The sequence below is a fragment of the Pseudopipra pipra genome, chromosome 5 (genome assembly GCF_036250125.1).
Source record: "Pseudopipra pipra isolate bDixPip1 chromosome 5, bDixPip1.hap1, whole genome shotgun sequence".
NCBI lineage: Eukaryota > Metazoa > Chordata > Aves > Passeriformes > Pipridae > Pseudopipra > Pseudopipra pipra.
The window spans coordinates 67,442,030-67,461,170 of record NC_087553.1 but is presented as its reverse complement, the minus strand read 5'-3'; the positions used below and the strand labels follow the sequence as shown (position 1 = coordinate 67,461,170).

At 41.9% G+C, this 19,141-nt stretch overlaps 1 protein-coding gene across 3 annotated transcripts in view; it reads left to right on the top strand.

The window, feature by feature from the left end:
• Nucleotides 1–303: 303 nt before the first annotated feature.
• Nucleotides 304–19,141, top strand: part of SEMA3D (semaphorin 3D) — a 137,966-nt gene continuing 119,128 nt past the window's right edge. Inside the window, exon 1 of one of the 3 annotated variants that reach the window (XM_064656449.1) lies at nucleotides 304–408. In XM_064656449.1, coding sequence (XP_064512519.1) covers nucleotides 374–408 — 35 coding nt within the window. In that variant the 5' untranslated portion in view covers nucleotides 304–373. Of the gene's footprint in view, nucleotides 409–978; nucleotides 1,112–1,442; nucleotides 1,595–19,141 lie in introns of those variants that run through there. The other 2 variants (XM_064656451.1, XM_064656450.1) reach the window with 2 other exon arrangements.

Here is a 19,141-nt window from a genome sequence, read left to right as displayed (position 1 = left end):
TTGGGCAGTGCCATCCAGGGATTAAAGCAATGGAAAATTTTATCTATGATAATGTGGAAGTTGGGGTATAAAATCTTCTTTCTTTTTTTTTTTTTTTTTTGAAGGCCTTAGACAGCAAAAGCCAATAGCAACTATGAAACAACCTGTCTTCAAACTCCTCCCTTGTCTTGTGGGAATATAAGACACATGTAGATAAGTAGAGTCTGCATTTCTGTGCGCAGTTTATAAAAACAGTACCAGTTTGTACTGTAGTAACAAACTGCTTTAAAAACTCAGGTAAAAAAAAAAAAGTGAAGTTGACTTTTGGCGAACTTAAAAAAGACTCTGCTATTTAGCTCCTGTCCTGTATGCCCAGACCACCCATCTGACTTCTATGCGAATGGTAGGTGAGGATGAAGTTCTGCTGAGGTGAGTAGCATGGTGGAAACTCCAATATGCTTCTCTGGACTTCTTTGATTATGCTGTTATTTCATGGGAGCAACAGTCGGGGTCTGTTCTGCAACTGAGTCGCCAACTGAAGACTTTCAATCTGAGCTCTTCACTAAGGGAAACACAGTTTTTGAAAGAACCCCAGTGTGTCTTGTCTGGAAGTGTCTGATACTCTGTGCCATGTGTGCAATGGCTCTCAGCCTGTGGGCAGGAAGGCTCTTTCTCGGGCAGCCACAGAAGGAAATATGTTGGAGAGAATGGTTTGGTGTGGGAGTGGGTTGGTCCAGGAGAGAAATTCTCTCTTAGGAAGTGGTCTGCAGTATGCAAAAGCCAGAGAACCACCAGTGTAGCACATTCCAGGGACAAAACAAATAAATGCAAAGGCAGATGTCTCCCTGGCAGCTACAGTTCTGCACGCAGGCAAACTCTTGAATATGCACCAGCCCGACGTCCGGGCCACTGCCCAGCTGTTTCCCCCTTATCAGTAAGTGTGGCAAGCTGGCTTTTTTTTTTTCTCACTCTCAATCTACAAGCCACTGCCCTGCGGTTCAGCCCCAGTGGGAATGTGTCACCGGAACCATCGTCAGTGGACCTGAGGCTGCTTTAGACACGTCGATGCGGAGCTGCAGCTGTGCAGGGCAATCCCAGCGCTAGGTCGGGATGCTCCTGTGCGACCTCGCAGGTGTGTAATCCGGCAGTGCTGGAGGGGTCTGTGGTCCAGGGCAAAACACACAGGCTCAGGGTCCCTGGGCGCCCGGTCTCGGCAGAGTGGGCACATCGCTGCCACACTCTGTGTGCGCACTCCGACCCTCTTCAGGCAGCCGGTGTCCCTTGTGCCGAGGCCGGGACCTGCGGCGGGAGCAGTGGGTGTGTGCCTGAGCTGGCTGACACACACACACACACACACCACACACACGCCCTCGCCGGCAGCAGCTCATTTGCTGGAGGGGTGTGTGCATGTGCGTGCGAGGGTGTGGAAAGGGGTGGCGGGATGGAGGGAGGGCGGCCGAGGGAAAGTCTGACACTCGGCGCAGAAGGAGCGAGACCCTCCGCCGCTGCCGCCGCCGGGGAGGAGCCGCCGCGCTCGCAACGCCTCCGACACCCGGGCACCGGCCCCGGCGCCGCGCCGGCCGCGCCCCGCACCGGCCGCTCCGGCCCCCGGCAGGTACCAGCTGGGGCACTTTCCGCCGCCGCGGGGAAGGGGTGGAGGGCGGTGTGGGAAAGTGTGCGGGGACCCCGCTGCCTGTCCCGGACTTTCTCTGAGTGTCCCGGACCCTCCGCTCGCCTCTGCTCCGGCCGCCGCCGGGGCTGCCCCGGGAGCAGCGGAGCGGTGCCGGCACCTGGCGGCCCCGGGGCCACCTGCCTGGATGTCACCGGGGAGGAGGGAAGGGGCGGTGAGGGGCGCTGGCTTGGGAGAACACCTCTGCGGGGCTCTGCCCCGGGAGCGCAGGAGTGGTCGGTTTGCGGGGTGACGGGAGAGAAGGAGGCAGTTTTGGGGAGCGGGGGTTTAAAGGCTGGGGAGGTGGGAGCGGCGCAGTCGGAGAGAGAGTAGTCCCGTTCTTCAGCCCGACATCCCAGCGCCTGCTCCGGCTCCGCAGGCGATAGGAAGGGCAGCCGGGCATGAGCAGCCCATGCTCATCAGCAAGAACTGTTGCTTGCTGGAACGGCGGCAAAATTCCTGCCTTTCCACGCAGTCCTCCAGCATTGCCATGGGCGCGACTGCTGAGCGTGTCCATCACCGGGAGCTGCAGAACACCTGGCTGGCCCGGGGTGCGCACTGAAAAGGGATTATTCCTCTGCTTACAGTGACCACCTCTACTTCACTTTGTGCAGTAGCTCAGGGGGTGGGAAAGCTCCTTGTTTTGCAAGGAATATTACAAAATAAAAGTTGTTACTTGTAGAAGAGAAACATTCCTGAGTACCTTAGGTAATCGGTGACTGTGTGCTGGAGAAGCACAAAGGAGCCACCCATGTTTCCTCAAGAAAGCTTCACTTTGATTTGAATTTGGACAACTGAGCAGTAGAAATCAATGGGACAGTCTGACCAGAAACAGGGAGTACGTTGCTGAGAAAGCAGCAGGAAAACTGTGTCTGTGGCTCAGACAGAGGCCAGAAAGATTCAGACAAGAACCTGTGCAAAAATTTTCCCTTTTATTGCCTACTTGCACATCTAGGGAACAAGTAAAGAGACTTGTTCACTGTTTACCATTTGGAGGTGTTTAATACTATATGGTACACCTCTTTAATACTGTTTTTCAGATTCTCAATGGTATAGTTGATATGATTTTCATCTTTGCCTTTTAGTTAGTTTATTTTGCATATTTTGGGCTTGATCCAGAAAAGCACATCATCTCCGACAAAGTATGTAAGGGCCAAAGCCTTTACTAAAACTGTGAAAGCTGACTGTTCAAAGAGCTTTCTAAAGAGGAATTGGGTTTCTTTAATCCATAATTGTAAACCTACTGTCAGAGGTACCCAAATTCTGCAGGTGCCATACCTCTTTTTCTTAAAATTTCCAAGACAAGTCTTGCTCTGAGATGCATCATAAATTGAAGCATTTTTGCCTTGATCAGGCTTAGCAGCTTGGCTTCACTTTTAGTTGAACTTTATTTTGGCTTAGATATCCAGACTAGCCTGAGATCCAGGAACTAAATTTGCTTTCCCTCTTCTTACCATTGGATCAATCCAACAGAGATTCTCAGGGTATGGGCAACAGAACAGGTCCGCATTAGGTGCAGTGCTGAAGCACAGAGGGATGTACTCTAGACCAGGCAGAAGCCAAAAGTCTCCTACAGGCAGTATGTGGGCTCTGCCCATGGAGTGCTTTAACCAGAAATGGAAATAGCAGCTTCCCCAGTATCCTCTGCTGCGTCTCAAAATACAAGAGTGACTTCAGTTAAAAGAGCTGTTTGGTGCTTTCAGGACAATAATTCCAGGAAGAGAGGAGAGCCTTTCAGTAGTACTGAGTAGCATGACTTAATATCATAAAGATACAATTTTGAGTTGTGTTCCTGCCTTCAGCTTGGTGGGCAGCTGCTGTCAGATTCTCATAAGATTGATACCACTTTTGGACCCCAAACCCAGGTACTATCCTCTGCCTGCTTCTTTCCAGCTGCAGATTGTACCATCAGCTGACCTTCCAAAACACTGTAATTACCCTGATCTTACTCTGCATCCCAATGTTTTTTTTGTTTTCTGAGGGGTGATGTTTTCACTGCAGATACCACCGTGTTCATTACACAAATTTTACTGCACCCTGGTCATTCTCCTGGAATTTTGCAATTGAATTAAATGAAACAAGGCCCTAGGGGGGAAAAAAAGTTTTAATTAAGGTAGAATGTTAAGTGGAAATGGATGTTGTTCATTGGGAAAGAGCTCTTTAAAGTATTTGAGGATACTGCATCTTTATTACTCAGAGATGAATGATAATTAAGCAGATCATCCATGTAAACAGCAAGATATTAAAAAGCAAAGCCAAAGAATGAAACACTCCCAACAACACCTGTCCCTGTTTTAATCCTAGCAGAAGGGATGTACTCAGCCTCTCTTTTCATGTTCTATCACAGAACAAGTGGAAGAGTGAATGTCCCACACAGTCAAGACCTTTACAGTTTAATTTGTAGAAAGCCATAATCACTAGAGTCACCCTGGGAGCCTGCTATTAGCTAAGGGTGGTCAAAATAATGATGTATATCTGGATTCTTTTTGAATCCCTTTTTTTGCTTTTTCTCTCATTTTTTTTGCTGTTAAAAATACAGCAGTTGTAATCTCAGATGTCTCTTCACTGTGTGCCACTGCAATGTAGACATGCCGGTCACCTGTGGCTTCAGAGAGGTTGATTCATCAGCTGGGAAGCAGCTGAATTCCCATCACACGCCAGCATTTCTTTGGCTAAAACCCCTGGTGCTGGAATTGGCCACCGAGCCACCTCTGTACTCTTTGAGGTTTCCTACACGAGGAAATCCTTTGGGGCTGGTTAAGCAGGCTTTCCCACCGCGCTCTCCTGGCAAGGCAGCCTGCGGGATTGCCGGAGCTATATTTGGCCCTTTGTCTTTTTAACCCCTGGAAAAAGCCAAAGGTGTGTGCTCAGTGTCATTAAATCAAATAGAGGCAGGGAACGTGTGATGTGTTTGTTTTCCTTGCTTTCTGGATTTTCTCCAACTGCAAACAAGCAACAGTGAAGCTCATAGTAAAGCCATGTGCAGAAGGCTTGAAGTGTAGTGGCTGTATTTAAGCTATGTGTGAAGGAAATTTTGCTCCATGGGTGTGCTATTTTTAACTTTTTTACAGTTCTCCACCTCTGTTGCACTTCTTAACACAGTTTCCCCTCACCCCAACATTTCTATCTGGATTTTATATATTTTATAAACTCAGCAATGGCAGTGAGTCATTATTTAAATGATCCCCATATAAATCTTTAGTCCTTTTATCTTATCCTTTCTATCCTTGTGTATTCAGAAAGGCCCCTCTCTGGTATTGTTATTTTTCACATTCTAGAGACATGCTGTGACAACATCCACGTGTTATCTGACAGTGGGTGATAGGAAAAAAAAAAGTCAAAGAAAAAAACACAGCCCTTCTATTCTACTCTCTCCAGCTTAGATGGATCCAACATCACATGGAGGGGATCCAGAATGAGTCAGGGAGCAGTGCTGTGGTCCAAAATTCCAGTTTGCATTACAGCTGGGAGGTAGCATTTAGCATCATGTGGATTTATTTTCTTTTAACGGGAACTGCAAAATAATTTATGGAAGTCACATAACCTAATGGGCAGAACAGATAACAGTAAGCCAAGAAGAACCTGGATTCCCATCTGGGTTAAATCATTGACTCAATTTGACTATCAGTGTGATGGGTGTGGTATTTAAGCCTAAGACATTATACTGGCCTTAACTAAGTCATTGCACTTCCCAAAACATAACTGGAAAATATGATTAATGTTCAGAGCTCTGCTGGTATCTGACAGTTTACCTAACAACTTCCCTGATCAGACTTAGCACAGGACATTAGAGGTATTTATTTTCAACCTTAATTTGCAGGACAAATCCTAAAGGTTTCAGGATATATATGGCTAAAGACAAATTCATGCTTTAGAGCTTACATGGAGACCTGTAACTCGTGAGGACTTTCTGCACTGCATGAATTTCACACTGTATGTATTACTCAGCTTTCAGTAACATGTATCCTTTTTGTACATCTTTGCATATTTTTCTTCCTGGGCTTTTATAAACAGAAAGACGAGTCGTGAGAGCTTTTTCTTATAATGTGGTCAGTTTAAAAGCAAAATAAATAACCATAATTAAACTGTTTCCAATTTAGTTGGTCAGTGATTCAGGAGACTTGCAGGAATCAGATGTCATGCAGCAGAAGAGAGGCTAAAAGCTCTGTAACATCTGAACATACTCCAAAGATGTGCCAGGTTGTTGTTGTTCTCTTATTTTTTCTTTCTCCAAAAAGAAGAAGTTACCCATTCTCCTGGAACATCCTTTTCTACAATTCCTGAAGACACTGCAGCTCTCAGTCTGATCTCATCTTGTGTCAACATAACTCAGGACTGAATGCACTGGGAACAGAAAGCCTAGGATTAACTAAAATTATACAAAACTAAGGCTGTCATGAAATGAAAGACTTGCGCCTGTTCTCAGTCCATCTGTACTTAGTGACTTCAAGGGACTTAAGCACATGTTTAAAGATAGACTGCTGTGTAAAAAGCTCTCTTGAAAGAGTTACTTTCCTGAAGTCTAAATCTAGAGTGAGATCAAGCCTTTTAAAAGTTGAGTGCAGTCCTGGGGGCTGATGTTGCCAAATATTTTAGTTTAATCTTGGCTAGAATTTTAAGATTTTGAACAGCTAGATCTAATGGTATTTGCCTACCTAGCTTGTTATATTCTCCTGGAATTTATCAATGACACACTACATATAATTGTGGTTACTTTTTGCCTGTCTAAAATCCTTTTTTGGTTTTGCAAGGGAGAGACTGCAAAGAAGGAGTATGTAAAAAATTCTTTCCTAACCAAAAGCAAAAAGTCGATTTTTTTGTTTTTCCCTTCCACAATGAAGAAGTAAAACAATGTCTGTTGCTCTCATGCTTAATGTCAAAATCTCTGCTAAAAAATAGCAAGAAGAAATATGGTGAACTTTTCACATGGAACTTATTCCCTGCAATTTTATAATGCACATATATGAGGTTTTATGAAGGCTTTAACTAAAAGGTTTTAAAACAGTGTAATAAAGGAAAAGTGCTCATAATATCCTTTGGTATCTAAAGATCTCCACTTTGAGAGAGAGAAATAAAATAAAGGGCAATGATAAGTAATGGTAGATTTGCAAATGCATTTCCTTTTCTCCAAGATTTACAGTAAGAACCAACCCTGACTGTAAAGTTCTCTGCACTGTCGTAATCTGTAGCTTTGCAGGATATAACATTCCTATATCCATTCTCTTACTTCTGAAAGAAATGTTTCACCCGCATATAAATTACTAATCCTTTACTTAATTTTATGTCTTACTTCTTTTTTTAAGCAGGTGCTTGAAAACCTTTATTAAGGACATAAATCTTCAAAGCTGCTACTATGCTATGTCCTACTAACAGAGTGATCTTGTGTTGCATCTCTGGAGATCCACTGTTGTTTAATAGAAATCAGAGGGGACACAGGAACAAATTTATCACTTATGTTTATATAGTCATTAGTTACAAGCAGTGGACCTTTTCTCATTGAGAGAAATTTTTATTGATTTATTAGCTATATTTCAGTGGTGTTGGGAGGACCCTGACAAAAATCACAGAATCATCATAGAATGGTTTGGGTTGGAAGAGATCTTGAAGATCAAGTTCCTATCCCCCTGCCATGAGCAGGGGCACCTTCCACTAGACCAGGTTGCTCCAAGCCCCGTCCAACCTGGCCTTGAACACTTCCAGGGATGTGGCATCCACGGCTTCTCTGGGCAATGCGTTCCAGTACCCTTACAGTAAAGAATTTCTTCTTAATATCTAATCTAAACTTACCCTCTTTCAGTGTTACTTACTTCTTTCACAGGTCCTCCTGTGTTTAGCAGTAGTGATGTATCCAATTAAAAAAAAAACAAACTCCATTTTCAACCATGGTGTAGGGCAAGAGTCAGCAAGCACAGAAGACTGAAGAGATGTGGGTTCCTCAAGTAACAAAAGCAATTTTATTTCACAGAATAAAGAGAAGTCTCAGTCTGTTTTTTTTTGTTGTTGTTGTTGTTGAGTGATAGAAGCATCAGGGCAAAGTTGAATTTCTAATGGCATTATGAGATACCCTGTTGTGCATATTTGGCCTAATGATGCAATAAATTAATTACATTGAATTAACATGACTTTTGGTTCCTGTGACCTCCTTAGTTTAGCAGATTAATTTCTGAACAATACAACCTCAAAAAATCCACTTTAATCTGGGGAGGTGTATTGTAAATAAGTTGGAGGATTTTCTAGATACACGGAGTCTACACATGGACAAACCTGGAATTCTTGGATCCATTGAGCCATGTAATACTTTGAGTTGGAGACTAAGCCTTTGTTTTTCAGCTGGAGCAGAACTTCTTCAAAAGAAAGAAAAAAAAAATCTGTTAGAAATACTATGCAGAAACAGAAACTTACCAAGAAGCAGAACACACAGTTCAGATCTTACATCTGTTAATGTACCTCAGTACGTTAACATCCAGTTTGCTATGTAAGAGCAAAATATTGTAAGTAGTTAACTTGGAAAAATGGATCAATTGAAAGAAACAGAAATCCAAGCATAAAGGGTCAGCCAATACAAGCAGATATCTTTATTACCTCTATCCCCTTCCTAAAGGTGAGATGTAATACCATTTGTTTTGTAATGAGCCTTTTTTTTAGGTCAATTTTTTTTAAAATCTGTGTGTCTTCATTTCAGAGTTTCAAAAGTATTATTCCTGAATGGGATCCTGCAAAAGTAGTCCTGGGTGAGGGGGTCTCATGATGATCATTTTAATGACAGGAAGGCTGTCCGCAGATGGGTGGGTTTTATTTTAGCACAAGCTCCTGTACTCATGTACTCTGGCACTAAGGGGTAAACTTCTGCTACAGCTTGCAGATGAAACTGCTTCACTGAGGAATTGGACAGTGTCCATGGGAATGAAGGTAGCACACAACATCATTATGTTCCAAAAAAATCAAGATATAACAAGCAGTATCTTCAGTTGGTGTAAATTAGAGATGCATAACTGAAATTAAAGAGTGATTTGTAATAGCTAAGGGCAGTCCTATGTCTTTAGAACAACAGAGAAGGTCTGAAAGCTGAAAAGGGAAAGCAGAGATTTGTTACTGATATACATCAAAAGCATTTGGGGATAAGAGTTAAAAAGAGCAACTAGAGACTGAAGCACTAAGCAAGTGCTCATTTCTTGTGCACTGCTGGGGTGATTGAAGTGGGATCCCCAAAAGCCACAAGTCGTGAGGAAAGGTTGTGTAAGCCATCCTATAGGAAGTTAGGAAGAGAATTCTGCAGCTTAAACCCTGTGCTGCAGGTTCATTTGGGATCCTCAGCCTGAGCTCTTCCCTGAAGGTAGGGTCAGTCTTTTCCTTGTGACAATATTTTAAATAAAATAAATTGTAAAAAAATCTATAGCACATATTTCAGTGATTCAGGTGGTGAGGTGACCTGGAAGGGCAATTTCCGGTGGGGGTCTGAGCAGTGATGCTACTGGTGCTGGGCAGTGTGGCTTTCTCAACCACCTTGGTTCCACCTTTTTACAAGTGCTCTGTTGTCAAAGGCCCAACAGAAAGAGAATGTGGCTTGGCATAATTGCTGCATCATCTTCCAGGGATAAGATTTCTCCTACTGGATCTGTTCCCATTAATGTTTTGGTATCAGTGTTGATATTTTCTATCTGACACTGAGCTATACCATTGAATTAAGCATTAGGAGTCCAATCCTACCTGTTCCCCTAGGAGTGTGCTAACCCTGGGGCTGCTGGTAAAAGGTATTGGGAGAGGTGGATCATCTGCTTTCAGTCTGTGGGAGAACTGGACATGATTGGAGCCCATCCCAGCTTTGCAAGGGAGGTGGGCAGAGCAATGCCTGTTTCTGCAGGCACTGAGCAGTTTGGAACAATCCCAGCTCTGTTGCATGTGCACCCAGTGGCCCAGGTGCCAAGGGGACATGATATTAAGCAGGTTTGGCTACATGTAAAGCCTGGGAACAGCAGAAGAGAAGTTTAGTCCTGGTTTTGAATGCTGAACCTGGCTGACTGAAGAGTCAGTTAATATCATAAATCTCTGTTATTAATCTGATCTTTTGTCTATAAAAGTTTTAATAGGCAAGGATGCTTTACATAGCTACTGCCTGAATCATTGTGGTCAGTTGATCTGATGTCTTATACAATCTGTAATCATGTCAGAACTGAGGTTTTCTCAGACCTGATGAAATCCAAGGTGTTTATTTGAAGACCCAATTTATTATTTTGCAAGTTGAACTCAAAGCTTTAAGGGCTTTAAGGAAAAGCTGACTAGACGTAATTTTTGGAATGTCAGCCCCACCTAACCGAGGAAAAAGTGAGAGAATTGATGCATCTGAGGGAGTTAACATTGTTCAGGCTTAAGCATCTTTTAGGTGCTCTCTCTAGAAGGAAAAGTGCATTTAGCTCTTCTGCTCTGTTCTGTCTGTCTTTTTGAGATGAGTGTCCTGGGTAATACTGTCTGCAGTGTACAGGTTTGTTCTGGAGTTACGATTTGATGTTTATAGTCCTCTAGTGACATCTACAAAAAGCAGATATATTTCATCTCATAAAGCTGCCTCAGCTTTAAAAAAGTAAAAAAAGGATGTGTGGAAAAGAAATATCTTCCCTAATATAACACCCCTATAACCTGTTCAACTTTCAGTGAAATTAAGGGAGTTTTTGCACGTGCAGATTTTCCACCTTTAGATAAAATCATTATAAAGTGCTTAGGCTGAAGATTGATTAAACTCACAAAATAAAATAAATTGGATGGGGGAAATGGTGGACAGATATTCTCAAGATATCTGTCTGAAAAAATCACGTATCTGTAATTTAGTTTTTAGGTTTTGTTTTTGGGTTTTGTTTTTTTAACTTCCCCAGAGAGTTTTACCCTTTAAGTACAGATCAATTACTATGATGTCCTCAGCAGCCTGAAGCTCCTGTGGCCTTTGTTTCCTGTGACTTTGCTACAGCTCATTACTTTCCTAAATGGCATCATGAGCACCATTATGAAACTCATAACACAGACAGTTATCTCTTCAATGGTACTTAAAATCAAATCCTTCCTACTTGGTGATAGATGAGTTATTGTGCTTTGGCTCTTAAAGGGATGGAATGATGGAAGGATTGGGGTTTTTTCACAATTTGTTGCTGTTATACGTTGATGTGTAAGGACGAAGAATAAATACTTAGGCACAATACACTGCTGAAAGCTCCCATGCCAATGTCTGGAGCCTTGCACAGCCTGACAGAAAAGCAGGAGGTACGTGCAGCAAACAGTGCAGGGAGTTTGTCTCTCTTAATCCCAAACATCTGGTTTCAAAACAAGCAAAAAAAAAAAAAGCAGAATGCAATTGTCTTACTCAATTTAACAGCCAAGGTGAGATTCTGTGTAGTTTAGCCTTGTTTTTTCCATGGTGCTGGTCTGTGCTACTGCCAGCACATTCTGCACACAAGGGCTTGGTCTCTACTAACTGAAATTGCCCATCCTCTCCTCTTTGCTGCAGCAGTTCTCCAGGTGGTTTCAAGGCACAGGACAAGCTGCTCCTGCTTCCAAACTCTTTTCTTCTCTGAAATTTCATCTCCTTCCTACAGTTTAACTCTCTCTTGTGCTTTTGTAAAAGCTTCAAGCACAATTATCCTGTATCCTGTCAATTCCCAGAAATGGTCCCGACATGATGAAAACCCCTCACTCCCCAGGGATACTCCACTCACTAGCAATCTTACATGTGGGGTGTTGAGCTGTTAAAGGGAGAGAATTCAGACAGATTTCAGGTCTTGTGTCAGGTTTTCGTGACAATGTTAGAAATGCCTTTGTGATAACTGATACAACAGGCACAGCTGTTCTGCAGTTGATCAGTGCTGAAATATGGACAGTAATTTTCTTAGTAAAGACAGGCTTTATTTCTATTTTTATGCTAGCTTTCCAACCTGTTTTGAGAGTAATAAAATCTGCTCTAATAACTGGTATTAAAAAAAAAAAAAAGTACTTTCCATCCTTTCTATGCTTTCCTTCCTTCCTTCCTTTCCCTGCAAACATGGTAAATGCCACTGAAGTGATGTGAGAAGAGCATTTTGGAATGTGTTCAGATTCATTGTGCTTTGTTTTCCATCCAGGAATTCAACATGACACAATGGAAAGTGGGACCTGACACCTCCAAGATAAACTGTTAGACTATCCATAAAGTGCTGCACTCATCTTTATAAGTGAAGTAGTGTGTAAGGCCAGAATAACTGGGACACAGTGGCTTTGAATACAAGCAGTGTTGTTATCTTTGGTGCAAGCATCAGCAGAGATTACAGTGGCCTGTTGTGATGGCCCTGGGGGAATCTCACAAGGCCTTGCAGTAGGCACTGAACTATTTGTTTTCATTCTTTTCTCAGCAAAATAGCATTTTGATGCTTGGAAAGCATGACCCTGTTTAAATTGTGCTGACTCTCTTCATTTTGCTTTGAGCCACATGGGAGAAGAGGTGTGAGCAAAAGCAGTAAGAAAAGCTGAAAAGGTGCTGACAGAGGACGGAGAAATTAATGATTGACAATGAGGAAACAGTTTGTTCTGAAGAGCCACCGAAGGACTCTGTGAGTGTTATGTTCAGGTGGATACAAGATCCTCAGTCAGTGTCTCCAGTGTTTTCTCCTATAAGATCAGTGGCTTTTTTCCTACTAGTTTTTATAAGATCCCACTGATAGGATCTAGTCTGAGTTACAAATATATCATATTATGTAAATCTTCCCAGGCTTAGCCTGTGTGTGCCACTGCTCAAAAAGAAAACCCAGCTATGCTGTTGAGGCTACAGCAATTGTTCAGAGCTCTTTTTGGACATGCTCAAGTTGAAGACGTGATCTCAGTCCCAAGGGTGTCTTTTCTTGTGTAGCTGTCATTTCCACCTCCTGCTATTCTGTTAGGTTGGGAGAAAGTCCCAAAATGGGCATTTGAGTTTTTGGCAGTGTTTGCTGCCTAAACACTTATTCTTCATTTGCCTACAGAGATATAGTGATGTGTGGGATTCTTTGTGTTTGTAAAATGCAGAAGCAATTCGTTCCTCTTGTGGTTCACAAGACACAGGTTGGAAACCTGACAAAGAACAAGCATGTTTTCTTGTTCTGAAGCTGGGTGATTGGACAGAACGTTGTCATTTCAGTGTAGGAGTTTTAATTTTTTCAGTTTCAGAAGATGGACAAGGCAATTTCATATAAAGGATGTTCTGGGTATCCCCAGAAACTGAATCCTATTTGGATGATAAGAGCTAGTTCATAAACAAGCTACTGGATTCAAAATGAGAGTAACTGTGTAAGGTTTCAGTGGTCTACTTAATACGGGGAATAATCAAATGTCCCTCTAACAATTTGAAGTCTGGAAAACCTTTTACAATTATTTAAACATAATTTTCAAAAGATTAATAATACTTTACCTGTATGTTTCCCACAGGCTTATGGTTTCTGAAAACAAAACATGGACAGGCTTTGATGATAATTCAAGATTGATAGAGGTTTGTTTTGATTAGTTAGGGATCAAGGCTGCTATCCTAGAAGGGGAGAACTGCACTTGAGTAATACCACAAATAGTGTTTTATCTTGCCATTTGTTTGAATAGTACGGGACTGACACTTCTCTCTCCCTACAGAAACTATCTTTTCTGTTTCACCTCATTGAGGTAATTAAAAAAAAAATCTTCCCAGATGAATGGAATAGAGCCTATTTTAGAATTTGACCCTTATTGTGACCTCGGTGCAAGTTCCAGAGGACATGCTTAGCATTCAGCAGTTCTCCCAAAGATTATTCTAAGAAACACATATCACCCAATACTGAAGCCTGCTCTGGGCTGATAAGGTTTGTCTACACAAGGAAGTCAGTGTGCTGTTCAACTACAGTAACAGTGTGCAGTGGTATCTTCTCACACTAAGTCTCTGCATGACCTGTTGCAGGGCGTATGCCCTAAGGCTGCTGTTGAAGTGAAGTTGCTTCCTAATTAAAAGTCTTCTAATACATACCTCTGTGTGATGTGATTGCAGAGCAGTCAATGTGCTGCTAATTCACATCTTACTGTGTCTGGACTCTCATGGGGACATGCCCTAAGAATTTCTTGATCAATTACTTCTATAAGTGCAAGAGACACAATAACAATGCACCATACTGTGATTCACAGTGCTCAGGTGCTGCATACCAGAGTAGATCTCAGTGATTATTGAAGTGAATATAGTATTCTCACCAATTTTAGTGAAAGATCCAACTCTGTGCTGCAGTTCCTGTGTTTACTTGTATCACAGTAACACCTAAAAAATCCAACCTGGAATTTTGGCCTCATTGTGCTATTACTGCTAAGTTAAGATCTAAGGAGAGCTTAGAGAAGAACAATAAAAATGAGAGGGGAGGCTTTGAGTCAGGTTTGATTTATAAGGAAAAATGAAAGGCTTTGAGTGTGCACATCTTGTTTGACTTTGACAAAGAAGACATGACTGTAAATACTTCAAAAGTTTTATTCAAAAAAGAGCAGAGGATTTGTTTGATGTTAAGGACATTCCAAAGGTTAGGACAGCAGCTCAGGGGACCTAGGGTTAATTCCATGACATATGTCCTTAGGCAAGTCATTTCTGCTTAGATCCTAGCAAATTCCTAAGGGCACCCAACTGCCACTTCTTTGTCTACATCACTGAGTGTTAGTCAGCTGACTGAAAAACACCTAATTTAGACAACTAACTTACTAAATACCTTTGCAGGTCTAGATCATGATCTCTACCTGCCTCAGCTGTATATGTCTGTAAATGAGTAAAAATTGACCTTTGTCATAGAAAGAGTGTGAGAATGACAGGTTTGAAAAGTATTGATGTTCAGAAGCTGTAACAATGGGAGCCATGCAAGTACAGAAAGTAGAAAAACTAATTAAGATGGGATTTATTTCACTTGTCTGAAGTGTAAGGTGGTCACCTAATCTTCCTCTGTTTTCAGTACAGGGATGAGGTGCTCCCAAGGGCAACGAAGTATCTGAGCCAGGGGATCAATTCACCCCAGCAGTGCCTGTCTCCACTCTCCCTGGAGGGAGCCAAGACAATGCTTGAATTTTAGATGGTTGAAATTAGGCAAGATAAATGTTATCTTAAGAATAAAGGGATCAAATAAAATCAACTCAGCTTGATTTTAAAGGGAAAAAATGTCTTTAATTAATGTGTTTGCTGAAATGTTCTTTTAAACGAATTACAGAAACCATCTCAAAGAACTTGTGTTTTTTCCCTGTTTTTTTAAAACATTCAGGAAGTCTTTTACTAACAACTAACTACAAGATAGAGCTCCCACTTCTCTTTCCATGAAGCAGTCCTTATGCAGACTCCCAAACATCCCAGTACTGCTACGTATTACTAATAAATTAAATGCTGTATCCAGTGCACTCTACAAGTTTTGAAAATGTGCACTCTACATACTCTTGAAAATCTAGACCTTAATAACAAAATGGGAGCTGAGTTCTTTTGGCAATTTACTCCAAATATCTCTTGCTTTCATGCAGCAGCCTCCTGGCGGTTGGTAATACTCTGTTAGATCCAGGTGGTAGCTACCTGCTTCAAGAGAATTGATCCTCAGCAGAAATATAGTTATGGGCATTGTGAATTTAAAGAAAAAATGTGGGAAAATTAAAGTTATTCAGAGAAGAGCTACAAAAATTCTGAGAGCTTCTATGGGAGCTCTTGGAAGTCTTTGTGTAAAGCTGTAGAATGGTGGGGATCTGAGGAAAAGTTAAGCAATATAGATACGTGAGGAAGACCAAGATGGTCTATTTGAGGTCCCTGCTAACCCATGCAGTGTCACAAGTTCTCATTTCAAAGAAAAAGAAGCTTAATTAGTTTATCCTGCTGTAGGCATGACTCAGTGTCAGTCTTCCCTTGTACTATTACATTCATTACCCTGCGGGACAGCAATGTCTCTTTATGGGTAGTTTACTCTTTTTTGGTTTGCACTCTTGAAACAAGAGGCCTGCTTTCAGGCTTTGTCCCTCTTGTTTTGATAACTCCCACCTCTAGCCTCTTCAGAGCTCATCTTCACACAGCTGGAATCTGATTTCCCTCACAACTGCTTGCCACTTTCCTGCTTCACTGGCTCTGCATGGAAGGGAAGAAAACCTTTGCTATTCAGTCTTTGTCTTCTTACTCATCTATTGATGAAGAGGCAGAGATGAGTGAGCAGTCACTTCAGGGACAAGGAACATGGTGTCAGAGAGCCTGTGGATCTCCAGTATGATACTGGACTAGGTTTATGCTTGGGAATGTCTAAAATATGCCGAATTCAGAAATATTTGCAGTAGTTTAGGTTTATTGTTTTTACTTGACCTTGCAGACCCAACATCTATTACTTTGGAAATCAGAGCTGAACAGTCCTAAGAACTTAGAGGGGGATTTAGGGTTTGCACAGAGGACCTAAACATGGTGAGGATTTTATCTGGGTGTAAAGCAATCCTGGCTCAGATTAGGGTGAAGTAAGTACTCCCTAATTTAAGACAACTATTTGGGTCACGAGACTATGAGCTGAAAAGCCCATCTTCAACCTAAGTGAGACTTAGTGAGTTAGGTGGGAGATGCACTCATTGCTGGTTCCCTAGAAAGACTGGACTTGAACTAAGCACTGTGTTCCTGGACATCATAAGGATTCTTGGCTGTTCCTGCTGCAGAAACTCATATATTCTACACTGTCAATGTGTAAGGGAATAAACAGAGAGATTATGTGAATTGCACTGAGATCAGCTTCTTTCTGTACTCTCTTAACACCCAGTCCTAATCCTTCCCATGAGTCACTTCAAACCTGTGAATTCACATCATCTACTTTGTGCCCTAATTCAGGTGCTCTGAGTCCTTCTGTAAGTACCTACCTCTTTCCTCTGGTTTACATCCTGTGAATCTCACTGAGATGCCTGATATGGGTAATGAAAGTTCCCAGAGCTTCAGACATGCTTGTCCATAGGTTGCTGCAGGTTGTAGAACACAATACAGAGGATAGAGAGAAAATGGACAACAGTGACAGTAACACCACATTGCCTATATATAGCCAAGTAGCTGTTGTGCTCTGACTGTTACTGTATTAATAACTGTCACTTTTTGCTCCCTCTGAATGTTTTATCCATCTGGTGTCATTCATTATGTATTTAAACTATAAGCTACAAGGAGGAGAGGCTCTTGCATCCTCCTTCACAGTATATGCAGCACTAAGGGGTCCTGCCCCTGACTGGGGCCTCTAGGCACTATCCCAGTACAAATAATACATAAAAATAGATCAGCAGTGTAACATCCATCAAGAAAACTCTGCAGAGACCTAAACAGTGCTTTAGTATTGAATTGCTCTACTGTCTAACGTAAGGTTCATGCAATGACTTGCTGTAGTTTTCTGAATTAAACGACAGATCATACAAAGCTTGTATCTATGGGCAATGTGCAGGAAACTTGGGGAAATCTGCAATTACTAAAATGGGGAAGTGTGCCAAAAATTATTTACAAGTATGTGGAAGAACACATCTTTTGTGATGTTCAGGACTTTATCAGGTTTTTTTTGGAGTCTTTCCAAGAGTAATTGCAAAATGCTGACCGAAAATTTGGAAGTGAAGCAGTCAGACCAAATCTCAGCTGTAGCAATAGCTGCAATAGCCCAAGTGTTCACAACAGTTTCTTCTCTCTTGACACAGCACTAATTGTTCATGTTGCACTGGGTAGGATTACATTAAGCAAAACAATTTAACTAAGTGATACAGACAGCTTTTGAGGTGTGCAAGGGCAATACACAAGAGAAATGGGTATTATCAATATGATCACCTGTATTAGTAAAGTTCATTTGCACTCAGAGCCTCACTAGACTATTCGCTATGTACGAAGAGCAGGGGTCGAAACTCCTGAAAAAGCTAACAAGCATGTTAGAGAACAAAGATGTACCTCAGGAATGAGGTATTGCTATTCTTGTTCATCTTGGAGTCATGAAGGAGCAATGATTTGCTCTTACATAGTTGTAGATAATCTTTCCTGACAAACAATTTGATGGGATTTTGCTGAAGGGGGTTTTGGAAGGTGGAAATGGACAAGTCCATGGCCACTGAGGATATATCTCTTGTGAGAGCAAAGCATTGGATCTGTAGCACCAACTCTCAGATGCTTTTGAAGAGAAAAGCATCAGACTTCTGATCCACTTTAATTTTAAAGTTCCTTTCGTACAAGTCCTATTCTATTTGACCCATCACTCCACCTGTTGGAGCTCCATGTCCGTTTGGAACCCTGACCAAGGGTTCTCAGAGGCAAGCTCTAAATATCTCAACTAAGATGGCCATATAGTTGCCCTGTCTAATCAGCAGAGAGGGAGACTCCTCAGCTTCCCATCCAAGAAGTCTTAAATGTCTGGGAGAAAAGAGTTTCTGAATTGCCTGTATAATGACTGTAAATGGAAACCTTAGTTTTGAGATAACTAATCTTAAGTTGAAGGAATAGAAGTGTTTCTTTAATTTTAACTGCTTTTGCAAACATTGAGATGTCAATGACAGTGAGTGCTTGGAAAGCAGCATCTCTGGCAGCAAATCCTGGACCAAAATATTTAGTTCATTTAGGATGCAGTGCTTTGAGGAAGTGAGCTGGGGTGAATCTCTTTAATTGTCAACACGGGAGCCTATTCGAGTGCCAGAAGGTTCAATCAAATAATGTTTGTGCTAGGTTCCTTTTTTTTTTTCCCCTTCTCTTAATTTTTAGGAAAACATGCTGTTGAAATGGAATAGAGATAGAATCTTCAATCTCAGGCTTCTGTGCTGGTGGACTGGATTGTTCTTCCATGCTGGTGGCTGATAGAGCCAATCTCCTTCGTTGTTCACTGGTAGTGCTGCAGGAGTATATGGGTTTTAGTATGGGAAAACTAAATCATAAGATTTGATTAAGGATCATCATTGCCATGGCTGTTGAGCATATGGGTAGCTGTTTGTTGAAGGGAGTATAACAGCTTGCTGGGTCCTTTTATGTCACATCACAAATGACATTAATAAGTAAATCAAAGAGAATGTGATTGAAGAGACCAAGGCATTTCTCATAACTTCAAAGAGTCATATTTGGCTTATGAAATCCAAAACTGAATCTACAGGCACAACATACACATACAGGAAAACAAAGACACAGCTTCTTATTTATCTACTTTCCATATCAACTGCATTAACCTTTTATGATTTGGCTGGAGCCATGGTGGCCATTTTCCTGTTGTCCCTCTACCCAGGTTGAAAGTGCGAGACCATGTTGCATCATGTATTTTTGGTAGCTTTTTGGATGTCCAGGATCCCTGGAGGTGCAAGTGCAAGTAAAACTCCTAATTCTTTCTGTATCAGACAAACTGGTGGCTCCTGATTTCAGAGTTTCTTCATACTAGACGAAGTCCTTCTATTCTGCAGCAGACTTTATAAATGTGTGTAGGGAGTCTGAGTCTGGTTTTCACAGGTCCAAATAAACCCATGAAAGAAAAAAGGTTTCTTTTGTTGCTCTCAGGAAGAGTTAGGCAAATAGCAAGC